This window comes from Arvicola amphibius, chromosome 8 (assembly GCF_903992535.2).
Source record: "Arvicola amphibius chromosome 8, mArvAmp1.2, whole genome shotgun sequence".
Taxonomy (NCBI): Eukaryota; Metazoa; Chordata; class Mammalia; order Rodentia; family Cricetidae; genus Arvicola; species Arvicola amphibius.
Window position 1 is genome coordinate 9352756 of NC_052054.1, and position 20408 is coordinate 9373163.

Consider the following 20408-nt stretch of genomic DNA (forward strand, 5'->3'; position numbering starts at 1 on the left):
CAGGTGGGCTGGGTCAGGAGTATGTCCAGTCTGAGATGTTCTTGCTGTACGTGATTTGAACACCCTCCACAGTTTATTATTCATATCTGATTTTTATTTTAATAAAAAAGAATTCCATCTTTCAAGGGAATGGACTGTGCTGATGAGAGGCCATCCAAGCCACGGCCTCAGTCTTTGCCAGGCCCCTGACATGCCTAAACATGCAGTCCTGAGCCATGTGACCCCGCAACAGACTGTGTAGCACTTGGAATCCAGCACTAAACTAAGTTCATTTACGTCTACAGCTCTCTAGGCGTTGCTCCTACGGTCCCTATTCTACAAATTAGGATACCTTCTCCCAGTCACATTGTATACTCTGTCCTGGAATGGAGCTGAGTGCGTTTCACATCCAATCCATCTAATCCTCGTGACAACCTCACGGAAGAGGTGCTATAAAACCAGGCAGTTTTGCCCAGTTTTGCCGATAAGAAAACCAAGGAATCAACCCATCCAGTCCCCCATCCTCACCCCACGCTAGCACCCGAAAGTTACCCGGGAGCAGCTCTGGTCTCAACCTTCACCCAACACCAACCACCTTCTCAACCCCCGGTGGGGGGCTTAGTTGTCTCAGAACCAGACTTTGAGAACCAATACTTTGATCACAGCCCAACAAATGTCACAGATCACCAGGGAACACGTGCCCAGGAGTGTTACAGGGCCGGTGTGAGTCCCTTTGAGGACTACTAGAAAGAAAGAAAAAACTTGTAGAATTAGTTTAGGTCTTCAGAGGCGACTCCCCGCAGAGTCAAGTCGAGTAAGACGGCACATGAGTTCTCTAAAGCATGCGGGAATGGGGTCTTCCACGCGCGGGTCTGTCTCGGAGGCTGCGCAGGCCACGTGCACGGGGACCGGGGGCCATGACCACTGTGAGACCCGGCCGCCCCACCCACGAACGGCCCGGTGGCCGCCGCCCCACCACGTGGAGGTGCATTTTTCCCCCGACTCCGCTCGGGACGGCGTGGCGCACCACCAGTCCCCTCCTCCCTCCGTGCTCGCCAGCGGCCCCAGACTCCGCGGGGCTGTGAGCCAGGGCGCGCGGCGGGAGGTCCCGGGTCCCGTTCCGTTCGGACCCCGCCGGACAGCAGCCATCTTGGCGGGCGCACCTCGCCGGGTCCCCGCCCCGCTCGGTGTCCCGCCGCGTACGCTCCCCGGCGGGGTGGAGGAGGGGAGGGACCACCTGTGCAGGGGGGGGGAGGGGGTAGAGTGGAGCCGGAGCCTCGGTGCGCGCCTCCGTCCCGGGGCCAAGGCGAAGCGCGGCGGGCTGCGTGGACACGCCCCCTCCCGGCCGCTCCCAATTTGTAGGGGAAAAAAAGAAAAAAGAAAAAAGCGTTTCTCTAAAAATGTCCCGTGGTCGCGGTTTCAGCTCTAGGGCAACGGTTGCTAGACGAAATGAAACTCTCCGGAGATCGGCCCCGCGCCCCGCGCGCCCCCGCGCCCCGCCCCGCCCCGCGCCCGGCCCGGGCTGGGCGGTGACTCAGCCGGCACCGCCCGGCCCGTTCTTAAGCTCGGGGCTGCGGGGCGCGCTCAGGGCTTCCCTCCGTCTGCAGGTCCCGACGTGTCTCAGCAGCCGCCGCAGAGCCGACTTTCCGAGGACACACGCAGCCACCAACCAGCCAAGATGCCCAAGCCAGTAAGTCATCGGGTGGCGTGCGCCAGGCTGGGCTCCCCCCGGGGAGTCACCTCACGCTGGCTGCTCAGCAGTTCTTTTTTTCTGGTGAAGGGCGCCGACCGCCCTCTTGCTACCTGGGGACGCCTTTTGTAGTACTCTTTAGTCACCTTTGCTGGTGCTTTTCAGTCGCTGGCCTCTCCTCCGACCTCCCCCACCCACCCTCGGGTCTTCCGACTGCTTTAAAAGTGTCTGCTAATGTAACTTCGAAGTTTCTTAACTAGTGCAAATCGCACGGAGACTGGGGTGGCTTCTTACGACCTACACCTGCCCGCCCAGTTCCTTCGAGCGACCGAAACCACTTGCTACCCACACCTTCCTGGGCGATTTGAAGGGCATTTGGGAGGAGAGAGGCTCTGTGTCTGGGGTAGCCTGGTCTCAGCCCTTTCTGGGGAGGCGCGGCCGGGCTAAGCAGGGTTTTTGCTGGTTGCAGCAGGATCCCTATCTCGGACAGGGTTAGCCACGGGCAGATGAGGTAGTCCCAGAGGCTTGATAAGAAGGTTCACTGGGCGCTGGTTGTGAACTTGGGCTAATTAACGTGCTTGCCTCTCTCGTCTTGAATCTGATTGTGTTGAGATTGCTGGCGGGACGGGGTTGAGGGTGGGGGAGAAACAACTAGAGTGGGTTCTCAGGGTAATATATTCCACCTGCCTTAATTGAGGGGCTGGTGACTGGATAGAGGGAGAGTTTTGGTGTTTTGTTTTTTTTTAAGTTGAGATGGAGAAAATAAGATTAACAAAAACGACAAAGATATGAGGGATTTATTCCTAGTCTCTAGAGCTTGTCTGCTTTTGCTACTTTTCATTTTATGCTCTCTGAAAGGAGGTTCTAATCTAGAAATCTTATTATTCTTAAAATGATAATTGATCCGGACATTAATATAGTTTTTGGTCTGAGTTATTCATGAGAGAGTATTTTTAACCCCTACACAAAATGCATTTCAAACTCAGAAGTGACTCATCCATACCCTACAATGCCTGTGGTATAAAACTGGCCCAGGATGTCTTGCTCTGGTGCTGCAGCAGATGCTGGTGGGGAGGGGAGTTGGTCAGTACATTAGTTCCAGGTGTGGTTTTCTTGATTTCATTAAAACATACAGAGATAGTGCGCAGGGGAAAAAAAAAAAAAGCCAGAACCTGTTTCCAGCCACTCCCTTTTCTTCTCTCTCTACACACTGCAATTTCTCTTTTTCTTCTTTTTATTTTCTTAATTATAAGCTATACATAGCATATAATTTATCCTTATAACCAGTTTTAAATGCGTAGCTGAGTGGCATCAAATATATTGTTAATCAGCCATCACCATTGTCCATTTTTTTCATCGCCTCTATTTGACACCCCAACACAATCTCCCATTCCCCAGACCCTGGCAGTCGCCTTACTGGTCTACCTCTGTGAATTGAGTATTCTAGGGACCTTCTGTGGATGGAATCTTGTTACTTGTTCTGCCTCATTTCCATTAGTATAAAGTGTTTATAATTCCAGATACTGCCCTATGTCAAAACTGCCTTACTTTTAAGGTTCGTTTTCTGTCTCTGTCTCTGTCTCTGTCTCTCTCTCTCTCTCTCTCTCTCCTCTCTCTCTCTCTCTCTCTCTCTCTCTCTCTCTCTGTCTTTGTCTCTCTTAATGGCTGGTATGTTTCAATGTTGTCCTGGTTTAAAGGTCTTCTATGGTTAGAACTTTGGTCTGAAGAGGTAGAGAGTCATCCAGCTGACGTTCACTATCAGCTGCAGTAACAGAGTAACTTTTTTGAAGCCTCGGCTCCACAATAGCCAGAGTTAACAATTTCTAGACTGCTGAGAGGGCTCCTTTGAGGTGCAAGGTGCAGGCCTGCTGAAAGAAATCCCATCCTGCCCCCTTGCAGGGAGGGGAGGATGTGAGCGATGGACTGCTGAGAATAGCCTAGTGGCCATCTAAGGCTGTTGATGGGAAACTGGGTTTGTTAGTTTAGTTTTTTTATTGTTGTTGTTGTTGTGAGGGGGTTGTTTATTTCGTGCCTGGGTCAATGTTAAATGAAGCAGCCACCAGCAAACTCCGTAGGTATGTCCTTTAAACAAAAGGTTATTGATTCTATTGAAGCCTAAAATGAGCATTTCCTTGGGTAGCTTGAGTGAGGAGGACAATCACCGTCAGCTATGGACACTTCTGAATGGCTAGTTTGGGCCTTCCATGTGGTAGCTGATTTCTTCTCCAGACTGAGCCATATAACTTTGTTCATAAAACAGTACAGATGACATGATATTTAGACCCTACTTATTCAAAGGTCGGGTGTTTATATGACAGTAAGCAGGGTGCCTGGCACAGAGGTCAACACGATTGTTTCCCCGTGGAGACTCACAGTCTGGTTCTCCAACCACGACACAACTTAGCCCCCCCATACCGTGCTTTCAGAGAGGGAAAGATTCCCCAGTAAAGTACAATAGTTAAGACAGCCTTTGGGTGGGGTGAGGTGTGGGGAAACCTGTGATCCCCTGGATCACAGCCTAAACTTCCACCGCAGCCCGCTTGGAAGGCTTTGTGGAGGGGTCTGGTACCCGAGGAAGGACGGCTGTGGCCTGCTGTCTGCTCTTGAGTTTTCCATGGTCCCTTTGGAGCTCCCTCTGATAGGACTGATGGACTTCCAAGGAAGGCAGTCCTGTGCTCTGCTCATCTGGTGTCAAGACTGGACGCTGTGTGGTCTCCTTGGAGACTGACCACAGGTTGAGTTGGCTGAGGGGCTTGTTCAGGAAGCAGTTGCTTTCAGGCAAGGTGGCCTGGGAGCTCCTCTCTCTCCCTCCCCAACCTCCTATCCTGGTCTGGTGGGAAGCTGCAGGGAGTCTCAGAGAGAAGGGTGTTGCCTTTCAAGCCACCATCTCAGATATCTCAGAGCTTCAAGGGGACCTGCCTCTTTGCCGCACCAAGGTGCCTCATGTCCAAAGTGGTGGTTTGGACCTTTGTAATGTAGTAGATTTACCCTCGGTTAAAACTTGAACGTATGTTTGACTATCTACTGTGAACTAAAACTTTCTGTCTTACACTGCTAAGGACTGAACCCAGGGCTTCATGTGTGCTAGGCAACTGCTCTACCACAAGCCAAGATAATTTTCGAGATCACCATACCTCTTTGGTAATATTGCTTTTCACTTGATATTTTCACAGGAACAGACTTGTAACGAGTAGACCCATAGGTTTTAAGTACACACGTGCATATGTGCACACACCTTCATTGAGAAGAAAGGGGACATGCTGCCCCACCCCCGTCCCTCTCACCCAGGACAGATGGTGAATTAGGTAGCTAAGGTTTTGGCGTGGGGCAGTGAGAAATGCTGGCTAGAGTTACTGATCTGCCGTCATCACACAATAAGACACCATGAATATTTATAGCTCATCCAGGAGTCGAGCAGACCTTTTCTAAATTCCCGTGAGAGGTGTTAGGGCAAGGATGGCAGACGTAACCCCAGTCATTGGGCAGACAGCAATCACAGTCAGTGCTGAGCTGTGACCCCGCAGTTGTGGGCAGGGGTGCTGAGCACTGAGGAGGGAAGGCGTGCTAAGTGGGAACAAGCACCCTGGCCCCGCAGTGGGAGGAAGTGGGAGGAATTGGGGTTCCAGTTGGAGCCTGGTGTCTGTGCCGTGTCAGCTGTACTCTGGCATTTTAATCTTAACTCGGGTCTTGACCTTCTGGAAGGAGTCCATGGTGTGGCAGCCTGGACCAGGGGTGAAAGTGGAAAGCATTGTTGGTAGCTGTGGACACACAGGATTACAAGGCCTGGCTCAGGTGGCCTTCTGGGTTCTGTCTTGCAGAGATGAATGGGTGATGTTAATAAAGTTGAAAAAAAGTTTTATTTTCTTAAAGTCTGACCTCCATCTTCTATAGCTGTTTTGGACTCTGGATTGTGACGGAGGTAGGAAAGGGGACCTAATTGTCCAGAATTGTCCAATGCTAGCTAGCTCTGATACAAGGAGGCCGCAGTGACTTGGTTTCTCGAGCAGAGCTTAATTTAGCAGTGGCTCTTAGTTTTTTGGGGGAGGGGGACGTATCCCTGTGAATCTGTTCCTTTCTCCCCTTATTCCTTCCACACTGGCCTATGTCAGTCGCTGCCCTCAACAATGACATTGTGATTTCTTAGCAGAAAGTGGACTAACTAGTCTGTTTCTAGCTAGGGAGAAGAGAACAGCACCACCTAGTGAGCTGTAATTCTTTTCCTTAAGTTTCCACTGAAACTCTTGTGGCTCTGACCCTTTGGCGACCCCTCTGGCTTAGTGTGCTGGGTCTCCTTGGTGGCTGCTTCCGCTATGCGGCTAGATGCACAGTCGGCTTTGGACATCAGGAAAGTACACTTGAGTCTTCTTTCTTTTCAACATTAACTACATGTGCACTTCCCATTGATTCTTAATTAGTTTTTAATTCGCGCTATCACTGTTGAGGTATGAAATGCTTGCGGAAGAGCCCAGAGGTTTGGCCATCTTTCCTTACATGCCTGCCCTCCATAGCTGTTGACTTTGGATGTTGGTGGAGCATTCTCTTGTAGCCCAGGATGCCTAGACCTTGCTTTGTAGCTGAGGATGACCTTGGAATATCCGTTCCTCCTGCCCCCAACTCCCAAATACTGGGGTTTTAGGTTTGTGCTACCACACCTAGTTAATGCTGAGCTGGGATCAAACCCAGGAGTCTGCACACCAGGCAAGCACTCTACCTACTGAGCTATATCCCCAGCCCACGAGTTTTTCCACTAACCAATCAGTGGTTAAGAGCACTTGCTGTTCTTGTAGAGGACCTGGGCTTGTTTCCAGCACCCAGCATGGCAGCTCACAACCTCTGTAACTCCACTTCCAGAAAAGGGGACACTGTCTCCTGGACCCCTCGTACTGTATGATGGGCAGGCAGAACACACGTACATATAAGATAAAGTTAAAGGACCAAGCAAAGCATTCTGTTACAGCATGACTTAGAAAGTACACTGCTCTTAGACAAGCCATTGAACATCTCTATACCTCAGTTTGTCATCTGGAGTATAAAAGATTTTAAGTGCAGAAGATGCTCCCTAGGGTAAACTGAGGCAAGGCCTGCGTGAAGTGCAAGCGGCTAATCTTACATGCCGTAAGCTTTGCGGCTCTCATATGCACTTCTCGGAGTAGACTGTCAGCGTAAAGTAGAGCTCTCGGTCAGGCTTACCCGACTTCCCGGGGGAAAGAGCCCCAGGAAGCATTAGTAAAAATGAACCCCCCCCACACACATCTCCTGTCTTCAGAATCTCCTGGGAATTCTGTCTGGTGCATGTGGTGAGTTGTCAGGTGCCTCTGTGGGCCTGGTGCTGGGTGTCAAAAATAGTAACAGTGGCTTTGCCTGGGAGGAGTTCTATGGAGCAGGTGAGTGTGGGCAGAGGTCACACGGAGTGAGGTCGGAGAGTGACCAGGAGCAAGGGGAGTCAGGGCTTTGTCCAGCGCCCGTCTCCCCTCCCCGCCCCCACATTGGCCAGTTCCTAGGGGCCAGATAAGGGATCTGGGTTGAGGGCTGAGAACATTTCTGGCCTCAGGCTGGTTCCACTTTTTTTTTTTTTAATTCAATAAGGCCCTTTTACATGCTGTAGATATATGGTAATACTGTTGCAAAGGAAAGGAAAACTTCATGAACACATTACCCTTTTAGGTTAATATATTTGAGAGGACAAACTTTAAAGGCAAAAAAATTAACTTCAACTCTACTTTGTGTGACGGAAGTAAGGGAGAGACGGGTGTCCCTCAAGTGGGACCACGCGGGTCAGCACAGGCACAGCAGATTTTTGCCTAGCTTTTGTGAACTCGAGGTCCCTTTCCACAATCGACTTCTGTTTTTCTTTCCTTTTGCCTGAGAGAAGGCAACCCAGCATTGCTTGGGGGGTGCTTGGCACAGCAGATGGTGGGGGTCTCTGTTTTCACTTAAGGAAAGGACAGGTGAACCATCACACATACAAGCCACTGTTTTTTTCTTCGGTTTCCCAGCTAAGAATATGTTTAGGGTTTTTGAAGCCTTGCTTTTAAACATCAGCAAGTGTGGGCGTCAGATAAAGCCCTCAAAGCCTGAGGTATTTACCCTCTGGGCCTTTACAGAAAAAAGGACCAGTCCCTTGCTTCCAGGATAAAGGTAACTATTGTCCAGCTTTTGTTAGACCTTGTGTATATTTTATGACTAGGCCAATATTTGGAAGGAGAACCACTCCTTTGGTTCTAGTTTTTACAAAACTCTTCTCAGAAAACAAAGGACCTGTTTTGGGTTTTGTTTTTGTTTTTTTGTTTGTCTTTTGGGTTTTTTTCCTTTTTTCAGTTCTTTCTAAGTGCGACCCTCACATGTCCTGAGCACAGACTCCCATGGGGAAAACTGTCACGGAGTGCAGGCAGCATTGGGGCTGAAGTACTATTTTAACAAGGCTGGTGTTAGTGGCTGCCCTTTGTTTCGTAGGGAAAGTGGCGGTATCTTGTGTCACCTTCTGAGCCATTGTCTGATGACAGATTTTTGGCACATGCTGAGAGCAATTTGTACCTGATATTTGAGTTGGAAAGAGAGTGTCTGTAAATGTGTTGCTTTTTTATCATTGAAAACTTAAAAATTAAACCCAGCCGAAATGACACCTACCCCTTGCCCTCTTCATTATATTTCCTAGACCTTAGCTCTGCATATCCTGATGTTTGGTACCTATTTATTTATGCCTTTCCTGGCAGTACCGTGAGAGGTCAGATGGCTTAAAAAACACTATCTGCTTCCAAAAAGACCTCTTCATTCTTGCATTATTGGCTGATACATAGGGAATAGTAGAGTCGGTACAAGCTTGCCTCTCACTGGGTGCTTCCACTCTTTCTATGCCTTTAAACAACAACCCACGTGCCTGCTTCAATGGGCCAAGGAGGTGTGTGTGTGTGTGTGTGTGTGTGTGTTTCACATACTCTGCCTTGTGCCTGAGCCTGGTGGGTTCTACTTCAACTAAGAGTTCTCATATAATCGAGAGAGTTCCTGCCCCATGCTGGTCATTCTTTTCCCTCCAGTTTAGACAGCCCACTGACCTAGGGAGCAAATACAGTTTGCTTTTGCTCTTTTGCTCTCGTGGTCAATACTGCTCACACCCCTCCAACATACAGTGTTTGTCTTGGGGTCTCAAGTCCTGGGAATACACCAACTAACAATAGATGGCCTTCTAAGAGATTGGATCACTGTTGCCTTCATCCCCTCCATAATCACATCATGGCTGACCAGTTTCCACCTGCCGTGCACTCTAGCCTTTCCTGAATATTCCCCACCCTCCTTCAGTGGCCAAAGGCCATGGAGCATTAGTATAGGCCTGAGATAGCCTGTCTGCCAGGAGGCCACAGGGAGCAGTGGTTCCCTCGTCCCTTCCCTATGGTAAGACCTACCTGCTCTCAAGAAGGGTTGGTACATGATGGGGTTGGGGGTGGAGAGAGATTCTTAATAAGATGTGGAAAAGCAGCAGACAGCTACTGCCTATGTTCGGGCTTTGTCAAGGGATAGAATTACTTTTTATTTATCCGCTTTTTGGGTGAAATGTCCAGAGTGGACAAGCTGTGATGGCTTTGTTTGTTTGTTCTTGTACGTCACTTGTCAGTGAGCTTGTCTTGAGTGACATTCCTCTAAGACTTTGTTTTCAAACAGATTTGGTGGTGGGTGTACATCAGCATCTTCTGGATCCCCCGAAACATGACACGTCCATTGTTTCTCAGATGCTGTGGGTCAGAGACATCGGTTGAGAAATGTTTGCCTGTGTCTCCATGGTAGCATCTGTAGATTTCTTCTTCAGCCTTGGTCTGTGTGTTGCTGAAGAGAAAACGGATGTGGGGATGACGTGGTCAGCACAGCTCAGAGTAGGATCTGTTCTTATGGACCCGTTGCTGTCCTTGCTCTCACTGAGATGCACACACAACGCATGGCTGTTGGGGTGAGCATCCCTCAGTAGCCTTAGCCAGGGAGGTAGGGCTGGGACATCTTCCTAAGAAGGTGGCTGGGGAGGACGGTGTGGCGGTAGTGAGAAGCAGGGCAGCAAAATGTATTAGCTGGACCATAAGAGAACCCATGGGGCTGCATGCTGAGGTGGATGGGTGGATGGGGTTTGAGGTCCTTAAAATACACAATATGCACCTTCCCTCCTTCCCTCTCTCCCTCCTTCCCTCTCTCCCTCCCTCTCTCCATTCTTCCCTCCCTCCTTCTCTCCCTCCCTCCCTCTCTCCATTCCTCCCTCCCTCCCTCCTTCCTTATCTCCCTCCCTCCCTCCTTCCCTCCCTCCATCCCTCCCTCCCTCCCTCCCTCCCTCCAGATGAAGCATACCAGGGAGTCAGTGGTGTCAATAGGAAGGAAGAGCATATGGAGTCTCGCTGTGGCTTTCCTTCTTTCCATCTTTTGTGACTGTTTCCGTTGTCTGCAGGAGAGTTTGCATCTTTAAAGTTTGTGATGGGAAAGGAGGCAAGATGGCTCAGCAGGTCAAGGATCTGAGTCGAGTACATCCCCAGGTTCACATGGTGGACGGAGAGGAGTAGTCCTCTGAGATCATGCACAAAGCACACATGCATGCACGCGCGCAGAGGCACACGGTAGCACACTAACTAAACCTTGTTACAGGTGCAGATAAGGGGAGAATTCTTCACTTTGTTCCTCATCAGATGTCAGTATCTTCTTCCAGTTGGAAATCCAAACAGCGAAGCCCCTGGTGTGGGGAGCCTGTCCCTGCACATAGACTTAGTGTGCTGAGGGTTCTCTATGAAATCCCAAGTGGCATCACAGTTCTGTAGATGACCTGGGCGTGCCGATCAAGTGAATAACTGATATCATTGCACCCAGGCCTTCATCTTCCCCTCAACACATATATTTGTTAAGACGATCTCTCATCAGAATTGCGGTTGGCATGGAAACCCATGAACTGTAGGTTCCCAGCTATACCGGTTTTAGTCTATAGTTTCGAGACTCGGGGTGGGAAGGAGGTGTTGTGGCCCAGCACAGTGTCCTGTCAGTGGTAGCAAGGCTGCAGAGTGTACAGCCTGGTTTTCTTACCCCCAGTCCAGTACCTGTCTTCACAACCCCTTTGTGGCATTCGGCTGTGACAGCATGCAAATCGGAGAGTTTGGTTTAACTTAATATAACTTCAAAATGAGAGAAGTTTTAAAAATAGGTTTTTTTTTTCAGTCTGCTTATTTAAGCAGATTTTACAAACATACCTATTTACAGTGGGTTTCTTTCTTTAAAAAAAAAAAAAAGTAAAAAGCTTTTGGGAGTCTGGCCGTAATTGCTGGAGGCAAAATAAAAGACTTCATAGGCATAAATTCAATAACCCTTATCTAAGCCTCTTATAGGAAAAAATGTTCCCTAAACTGCAAAATATTACTGCTCGTAATATTTTGGTCTCAGAAATCACACTGGATTTCACTGTGATTGGCTTTATTGTCCTGTCCCTAGAACAACAGGTTAGCAAAGAAATTGGGGCGTTCTGACAATTTCATTGTTTCCTCCACTGGACTTCACCGCTGTCCAGATTTACAAAGAGAATAGTACATTCCAGGTGGGATTGGTTAACAGGCCCTTCTTGTCCTCTGTTGTGTTAGTCAGTGTAGTGTGGAGTAGCCGTCTTGGCTGCCCCTACCTTTGTCTTTACAGGGCTAGCCAGTTGTGTGTATAATTAGGCAGGTATTTCAGTGAGCGGCATCCAAGCTGACGTATGTGTCATGTAGCTAGTGAAATGTCACGGGATCCAGACTCCGCTGGTTTGATAGCTAAGAGAAAGTGCCCTTGAGTGAGAACTTATTTTGTCTGCCTGGGTGGAGCGAGGGATGTGTGGGTTGTTTGTGTTTCTCCTTAGCAGCAGGTAAAGTTCTTTCATTGTCTCTCTCCCCTCCTCTATGTGAAGTGGTCTCTGGGAATTCTTGTTTGATTCCCATGGAAACCCCGGGCTGGAAGAGATGGGCACCCACTTACGGACAGGCACACACAAAGCGTGTGAGAAGTGACAGATGCCGGCACCAGGCAGCACCGGCATAGACCTAGCAGTTCAGAAAGTGTCCTTTGGGTTGCTCTGCCCACAGGTCCTCCTGCTCTAGAGCGAGTTGGAGGTGGGGTGTGTGTGTGTCTCTCTCTCTGTTGCCTGCAGGCCAGTGGGGAAGGCTCTGCCCACCTGTTCCCAGCCAGGTTTTGAAGCAGAAGGAGCTAACCTGCTTTTTAATGTGAGGCTCAGAAAGTTCCCTTCTGGTTCTAAGGTCAGATTTTTTTTTCCTCCTGATCATAATGAATACAAACAGGACTGGTTTGTCTGCTCTTTGTGTTTGTTAAGCAGCCTTGGTCTGACAGGAAGTGGGTCTGGGGGCAGGAAGTGGCTTATTTTCTGAGACAGAAAGGAGCTATTGAGAAGAACTTGAGATTTCGTTACATGTTCTCGAAGTTAAGGGAAGGCCTTAGCCCATCTGAGTTTGTCGCCATCTTCACTATGGAATTTAGTAATACGGACTTTTCAATTCAGAGGCTTAAAACCATTGACCTAGATACAAACTCCGACATAAAGCATGAGGACTATACAGATAGAAGTGGGTTTGTTTGTTTGTTTGCTTTTTGGTTTTTGGTTTTTTTTTTGTTGTTGTTGTTGTTTTTGTTTTTCGAGACTGGGTTTCTTTGTAGCTTTGGAGCCTGTCCTGGAACTCGCTCTGTGGACTAGGCTGGCCTCAAACTCCTAGAGATCTGCCTGCCTCTGCCTCCCAAGTACTGGGATTAAAGGCCTGCGCCACCGCCGCCCAGCCACACCACATTTTCTAAACACTGAGGAAGAGCAGTGAACTGGGAGAGTTCAAGAGTCAAGCTGGCTCCTTCGGCTCTAACCTCTGCGGACACGTTTTCGTTAGTGATTAGTGAGTGCTAGGGCAGACGCTAGCCGGGATGGTGCTCACAAAGAGGCACTGGTCTGGTGGTGGTAGTCTCATTCGTGCTACCACCAGGATTCTGTTCTTCCACAAGCAGCCCAGCTTGAATTCCCCTGCCAGTCGACCTTACTGTTGGGAGCCACACCTGTCCCCAAGAACAGAGTCTTCTTTGGAATTGCTGATCCTGGCCTGGGCTCCTGATGTTGCTGCTAGTTCTCAATGACTTTATATTTCTGTCAGCGGTGTGACCAGCGTTCATGGCTCCTGGGAAAGTTAGAGAAATAGCCGAACTGTAGACCCGCACTTTGACCTCTGTGGAATGGCTCTCTGCTTGAGTGGCAAGTGGACTTGTGTCAGCTCTGACATTGGACTTTATTATTATTACTTAGGCAATAAAAGATACATATCCTAGGACTGTGTCATCGTATGGAAATTTTATTATTCTGCGGACATGCATCTTTCGCCTTGCTCTGCTAGAGACCGTGACACATACAGACCTTACCCCTTGCCTAGCCAACAGTTTTTGGAGTAATTGACCCAAGGCTGAGCTTCCTTTTGCATATAGCAGTGATCAAGCTGCTTTCCACGTGTAGGGAGGCAGTGTGACGCGATGACCACATCTGACTTAGAGAACTTGGTGTAAATGACCCACAGTGTGTGCTCGTCACTAGCAGTGGTCTGCAGATTCTCCTGGGGCTATTTCATCCCTGCTATGGTCAGTCCTGCTGCTCCCACCTCCTCCACACATCAGCCGAATGTGCAGGGCGCCTGTCAGCAAGAGCCAGAGCTTAGATGGACACCAGCCTGCCTTTGAACGTCCAGTTTCAGCTCTAGCTGTGGGTAGGATGCTTGGCAACAAACACATTGCCAGTGCTTGATTGACAGGCATGTGAGCATTGTGACAAGTATGAAGTTCCTTCAATAAACAGCCCTGTCCTGAGGACCCCATGCTGTGGTACTGCCCTCTGCCACACTGGTGGTCAACTCTGGTTCAGCATAGTAATTCTGGCTTTGGCCCTCTCCAAAAGAAGGGGTAGTTTTGTGGAATTAAAAGAGGGGGGACATTACAAATAATTATTTATAGAAATAGTAACAATATAAAACACCACCCTGGGAGCTGCTGTTGCAGCAGCTTTATAGACCTTATGCATATATAAACAGCAGTTAGCCCCGGAGCAGATGTAGGTAGTCACTTGTTACAGATGGAAACAAACTTACCTTAACAATTGGCTGAGGAGTGGAGTAGGGAGGGGAGAGGGGAGGAGGAAAGGTGGGGATGGCTCAGCAGGTAAAGGTGCCATGCACAATCTTGCCTATGTGAGCCTACATAAAGGTGGGTAGGGAGAACCAGCTTTTACAGTGGTCCTGTGGCCCTGGTGGGTCCAGGCACACCGTAATAATAAATAAATAAATAAATAAATAAATAAATAAATAAATAAATAAAATTTTTAATTAGCCATTGCTGTGAAGGCTTCCAAAGCAGGTTGTTTGCAGAAGGAAAAGAACTTCCTTATCCACAGTAACCCACAGGAACCACCCACCTGCTGTGGACTGTAGTCTGCCCACCTTGACAGAGTTCCAGAGTCTTGCCTTTCCACAGGAGGGTGGTTAAGGTTTGCTAAGTTACTGGTAATGTTTTACAGAATTTGGTTATTTGTTAGCCAGCATTTGTGCAAGTGGCCACTGTGTCTTAGCAGATGCTACAAGATGGCACTGCATTTGTAGAGACCATGGTTTGTATTAAGAATTAGAAGGGACCAGAATTCTGAGGACTAGAATGTGGGGCCCTCTGTCTTGCCCCCCCTTCTACCCCAGGACCAGTGATTTCCATGAAGAACAGGGTTAGCTGGTGCTTTAGTGCCAGCTGAAGGCTCTTTCCCATGAGCACACGTTGGCATTGGCTTCACCCCTGAGTAGAGTAAATAAGTTCACACACAGCCCTGTCTCACCTGGGCCTAATACATGCTACAATGTAGCTTACATCCCAGAGGAACACTAGGGTTGGTGTTCAGGTGTAGCTGCGCACACTTCTTAGATCATTAGGAAAGGTTGTGGCTTAGGTTTCCTCCTCAGGTCAGACCCCATAGAAAGTGTATTTCTGCATATTTCCTTCAGCAGGAGCAGGCCTTGGGGGCCGGGGGAGTCCGTTAACATAAGGGTGCAGGGTCACCAGTATCATTGGAGTGGGATACAGAACAGAGGACCGAGTCCTTGTTTCTGTCTAGGGAGAAGCAGGACCCAGGAGGAGCCTGTCTCTCACCCCTGCCCTAGAAGGGCAGACCTCTCAGTCCCAAGGGCTCACCCTGCCACCGCCTGAGGTGGGAATGGGGTGGAGTTGTCTGTTGCTGTGGTCGGCCAGTTTGTGTGATTACTAGTCCTGCCTTCCCAAGAACATTGGATTTTTCATTTAAAACTCAAAGTGAGCTTAGTTAAATGTTTTAGTTTTTGAAAATTAGTCTCCTCTCATCTCTGTTCCATCGAGCTGACCATACACAGGCTTTAGTGACCTTGCTCTTTTGCTGTACTGTTTGCGGTCATTCACTGAAGCAGCAGGGAGCAAACTAACAAATAAAATGCTTACCCAGTAATTCATCGAGTGGATTGATACAGGGATGTGTCCATACAGTGGAATGTCGTTTGGCAACAAAAAGGAACGAAGTACTAATACATGCTCACCAGAGATGATCTTGAAAACGTGCTAAGTGGTAGACATGAGATTTCATCTATCTGATATGCCCAGAATAGGGAAATCGTAGAGCCAGAGGTTATAGAGCAAGGTTTGGGGCTTAAGACTAGTGAAGGGAGAGATGCTGGTAAGCACCGTGTTGATTTTTGAGGTTGTTGAGAACATCTTAAAAGCAGCTTAGCTATGGCAGTGCCGACCTGGAATCCTTGACTGAGGCAGGAGGATTGTGAGCTGAGGCCAGCTGTTCTGTGTAGCAATACCCTGTCTCAAAAAAGCAAAAAAAAAAAAAAAACCTAAAACTTGACAACAATGTTTGTATGTAATTCCGTGAATGATAGAAATCCCAAATTGCACATTGCAATTTTGCAGCATGTAAATTACATTTCCTCAAAGGCTGACAAAAGCACTGGCTCAGCATGGACGTGAAGATACAGACTTGGCACAGTTGTCCAGTCAGGTGACTTGACACAGCAGGTGAGCGGTGGGGATGTCCAGACATCCCCATCCTCCCTCTGTGGGAGAGTGGTACCATGTCCCTTCCTAGTCAGAGCACTTCCAAGCATTTAAAAGGTTCTCCCCTAGTCCGCAAAGTTGTCCGAAGTTGCTGAAGTGGCACTTTTGGCTGGAATGTTGGACCTCAGCACTGACATTTGCCTTGATAAGAAAGGCTGGACTCTCAGCACAATCTTGGGCCCAGACTGAGCTCTGAGCTCAGATAGGTGTAACTGGGCGCTTCCTTGCCACCAAATCCCCTGCCTGAAATCCAAACATTCAGATGCCACTTTCTGAGTTTCCTTTCTGTGCCATGGCGTTCCTGATACTTGAATATAGACGAAAAGTCACTGGGGACAGTTCACCTATAATGCTACAGCAAAGTTCAGTCGGCTCCCCGAAGGCTGTGTCACGTGACTGTATGGAGGATCCAGTCTAGAATGTAGAAGCCGGCCATGGTGGCACACACCTTTAATCCCAGCACTCACGAGGCAGAGAAAGGCGGATCTCTGTGAGTTTGAGGCCAGCCTGGTCTACAGAGCGAGTTCCAGGACAGCCAAGACTACACTGAGAAACCCTGTCTCCAAAAACAAACCAAACCAAAGTGAGTGTAGTAGAAATCTTAAACTAAGGTCAGGTCTCTCTGTGACGCTACCCAAAGGAAACTTGAGCAACCAAGATTGAGTTACCAGGGCCAGAGAAGTCAAACTCTGCAATTACACGTTGAGAGGTAGGATGGATGGCATGAGGTTTCATTGTCGAGTCCATCTGGTTTCTCACCCCCCCATAGACTCTTAGAAAGATGTTTTAGATAACATTTTGATAATTAAACTATAAAAGTACAGAAATTGTGTTTTTTCAAAGTGCATTCTGAAAAATCCTACATCTTTGAGATGCTCCTGGGCAACAGGGATGGGGAATTCTAGCCTGGGCATCCATGGGATTTCACAGTTTGCATCAGCTAAACAAAGGAACAGTTACTCCACGGTCCCATCCCTGTCTTCCTATTCTCTTTAAAAGTCCATAACTCTCTAGAGAACCCCCAGCCACTGACATGGCCAGAAGACACCCAAGACAGATTTCAGACTTTATACATGGTTCAAGTTGGGAATCACTACAGCTGGGGGAGGGGAGTGTGTGGGTAAAAGATTCTGACCTTTCTGCCCAGTGACTGAGGGACCAGCAAAGGGGAGGCTGGTTTATTTTGCTAACAGGGTAGCTGCTACTGGTTTATTCAAAACAAAACCAGGTTGGGTGATTAGGTCTTTAATCTCCGAGACACAGAAGCAGTCCGGCCTGCTCTGTGGCCTGTCTTTCTAGAAAGGTCACCCCCAAAACTGAAGTAGGTGTCCATGACCATGTCCTCCCGGTTGCTTGCTACTCAGCTCTGTTGTTACTTTTTTTCCCTGGTCAGGCGATGCTATTGGCTGTCCTGTGTTCCATCTGCATGGCCCTAAGAAGGCAGGCCATCTGCACCCTCAGTTCCTGTGTCTCTGGACAGACCTCATTCCCCTGGACCAGCCCCAGCCAGCTGAGAACATTGACCTAGCTTGAGTCGAGCCTTTAAGACGTGAAGGGAGGCAGGACCCAGGTCCAGCCTTTTGTGGATCAGGTGACTGAGGCCCAAGGACAGACGGCATCCTCTGCTCTGGGTTAAAGGACCCAGTCCATGACAGACATCTTAATTTCATTTATTTATGTATTTATTTTGAGGTAGGGTTTCTCTGTGTAGCCTTGACTGTCCTGGAACTTGCTCTGTAGGCCACTTGACCTTGAATTTACAGAGATTCTTTTGACTCTGCCTCCTGAGTGCTGGGATTAAACACCTTCGTTCTTGCCAGTGTTCCGGTGATGCCTGCATTTGGCCTGCCCTCAAAACTCTTGACTTGGCTTTAAGAAATATGAACCCCTGAGCACGCTGGGGGTCAAGGCCGGAGGATCGTGAGTTCTAAACTAACCTAGGCTATATACCCAGACCTTTTCTCACAATAACAAAAGGAAGATATAGGTTCCTAGACTCTGAGACTGACAGGCATATAAGAAGCAGTTCCAAGGAAGCTGATGAAGCCTACCCGAGGAAGAGGAAGGGGCGGGTGGCTGGGCCCACAGATGCCTATACATCCTCAATGAGCCTAGGATGTGGGAGGTACCCACCAGGAGGGCCAGGCCTGTTAATCTCAGTTCTGGGAACAGTAGGTTTAAGATGAGCTAACCTAGACTAAGAATGACAAACAGAATGCTTTGAAAAGATTTATTAAACCTGGGGTGGGTGGAGTCAGTGTGGATCAGACCACCGTTCAGTACTGATCCCAAATAAGGCGTGGCTGAGTGGGATCCATGAATGCTTGCAAAATGCTAGCTGCTTTTCATTAAAAGCAAAAACAAAACTGCAAAGCTTTGTTTAAATTTAGTTTTTACTGGCTAGTTTCACCCTTATTTTTTAGAAATAAGATTTTAGTTCATTCCCATTTTTAGTTTTAGGTGGTTTGGTTTAAAGAAACACTGCTTCGTGTTTTGGCAGTAAATGAGAAACTGGCCCTTCCCACAGAAGTCACTCTCTGAAACACTCAATAGGATCAATGAGAAGCATATGTGTGTTTATTAGAAAACCACTTTTTTCTCGGGTATTTTCAATACCATGCTAACTTGGCTTGTGCCCAAGACAGCCTCCCTTTAAACAGATTTTTAAAATTAAATTTAATTAACTAAAATTTAATTTAAAATAATTAAAATTTAATTAGATTAATATTAAATTACAATTATTTGTTGGAGCAGGGAGGGCACACATATACCACTGGTGTGCATGTGGAGGGCAGAGGTCATGTTGAGGGAGTCTGTTCTCTCCTTCACCGCGTGAGTCTGGGAGCTCAAATTCAGGTCAGGCTTGGTGGTCGGTGCCTTTTCCTGCTGCATCAAGGTGTTCCAAAGTCAGGTCTGACGGTAGGAGCTCTAGAGACTCTCTTACTGCCAACCTGAAGGATGCTGTGTATCAGTGCTTATCTGTACGTTCCTATCATAAGCAGTTGAGTGTGATTATGTCTAGTTGCTTAGGGATTTTAACATCTTAGAACCCCTAGGTATGGATTATCTTACATCAGCTTCATGATTGGGTGCACAAGAGACACATGTGTGTCCCCCTACCAACCTCCCAGAGAGGGACGCATGCTTTAGAGTGCTTTGGCAACCCTGGGATAAATTCTACTCTTTTTTGGGTGTTGGATCAGATTTTAAGTGACTGAGGTGTGTGTGTGTGTGTGTGTGTGTGTGCACGCGCGCGCGCACACAATACATACATATACAAGTGATTATGCAGACATCAATATTGGTAATTCTTGGATGCATATCCAGGACCCCAAGTCGTAAGAGCTCCAAGCTACACCCCAGCCCTTCAGCATTGCTCTTACGAGTAGGAGATGTAAATTATCCAGACAGTGACCTGCTGCAAGCCCTCTGCTCCCCATCTCTACATGCATTTTGGAGTTGTGAGTCAGAGTTCTTGTGGGGCTGTCCTCCTGTCAACAGGACATTTAGTTCTTTATTTCTGTGGCATTGTTGCCATTCAGGCACCAGATGCGTCTACATCCTCTGAGTTCATTAAAAACCATCATTCACCATACAAAACCAGCATCAGGGGAACACGAAGGGAAGGCGGGGTGTCTTCGTTTGTTGAAGCCTGATTTCTCTTAGGGTCCCATAATGTGAATGTTATTAAAGGTCACATTTAAATTTTGATGGAAGTTTATGCTCTATTTATCGAGGCAGGGTCTCTCATGGAACTCCAAGCTCTCCAATTCCAGCTAGTCTGGGTACCAAACTCTGGTCCTCATACTTTTCTGCCAAGCACTTTATCCACTGAGCCATCCCCACTGCCCGCACAGCATCTTTTTATGGTAATGACTGGCTTTGGCTTCTGGAGTTGATCTCTTCCCAGTGCCCTATGTTTAGAAAGCCTTGGTCCCAAATGTTCTCTTCATCCAGCCTGTTCTTCCTGTATTGGTCACTGAATAGCTGATGACCTGGTGTTGGGATGTTTGTTTAGTTTATGTTATCCTAATGTCCCCTCTTTTAATTAAAAGGAGTATTGTTAGCAGGAAGTGGCTACCACTCTTAAATTTTAAAAATAATATTAAAATATAAAATGAAGGTTTCTTTATAGCAAATTCTAGTTTTTCAACTTGCAGATTTGGGGAGGTGGTTGTTTTTTTGCGGGGGGTGGTTGGGGATTTTTGCTTTGTTTTTGTTGTTTTTTTAATCTGGGGAATGATGCCTCTCTCCTGTGTACTAGAAAAGGCAGATAGCGATGCTCTGGGCATCTGGGATCGTCCTTTGGTTTGTCCAGTCTTTAACACTAGCGCAAACCTTTGTTTTTCCCTCTTCCTCCTTGGTTTTGTTTTTATATTTTAGACAGTGCCTCACTGTGTAGCCTTGAGACCACACTGGCCTCACACTGAGAGATCTGCCTGCCTCTGCCTCCTAGCGCTAGGATTAAATGTCTGTGCTGCCCCAGCTGGAGAGAAAGCAAACAAATTCTGTTTCTACTGAAGGAACTTACATCTGGTCCTTATTCTGTACTGGTGCATCCTGTATCTACTGGATTCTGAGCTCTCTGGGATAAGTGCTGTCCTCATGACAGGGCCCCTGTGCTGGAAGAGACCCCTCTGACTGT

General features: G+C 48.0%; 1 protein-coding gene across 1 annotated transcript in view; it reads left to right on the plus strand.

The window, feature by feature from the left end:
* The first annotated feature begins 1540 nt into the window (after positions 1 to 1540).
* The window catches only part of Ezr (ezrin), a 40640-nt gene continuing 21772 nt past the window's right edge, over positions 1541 to 20408 (plus strand). The window contains exon 1 of the mRNA XM_038339079.1: positions 1541 to 1669. Coding sequence (XP_038195007.1) covers positions 1658 to 1669 — 12 coding nt within the window. The 5' untranslated portion in view covers positions 1541 to 1657. The remainder of the gene's footprint in view (positions 1670 to 20408) is intronic.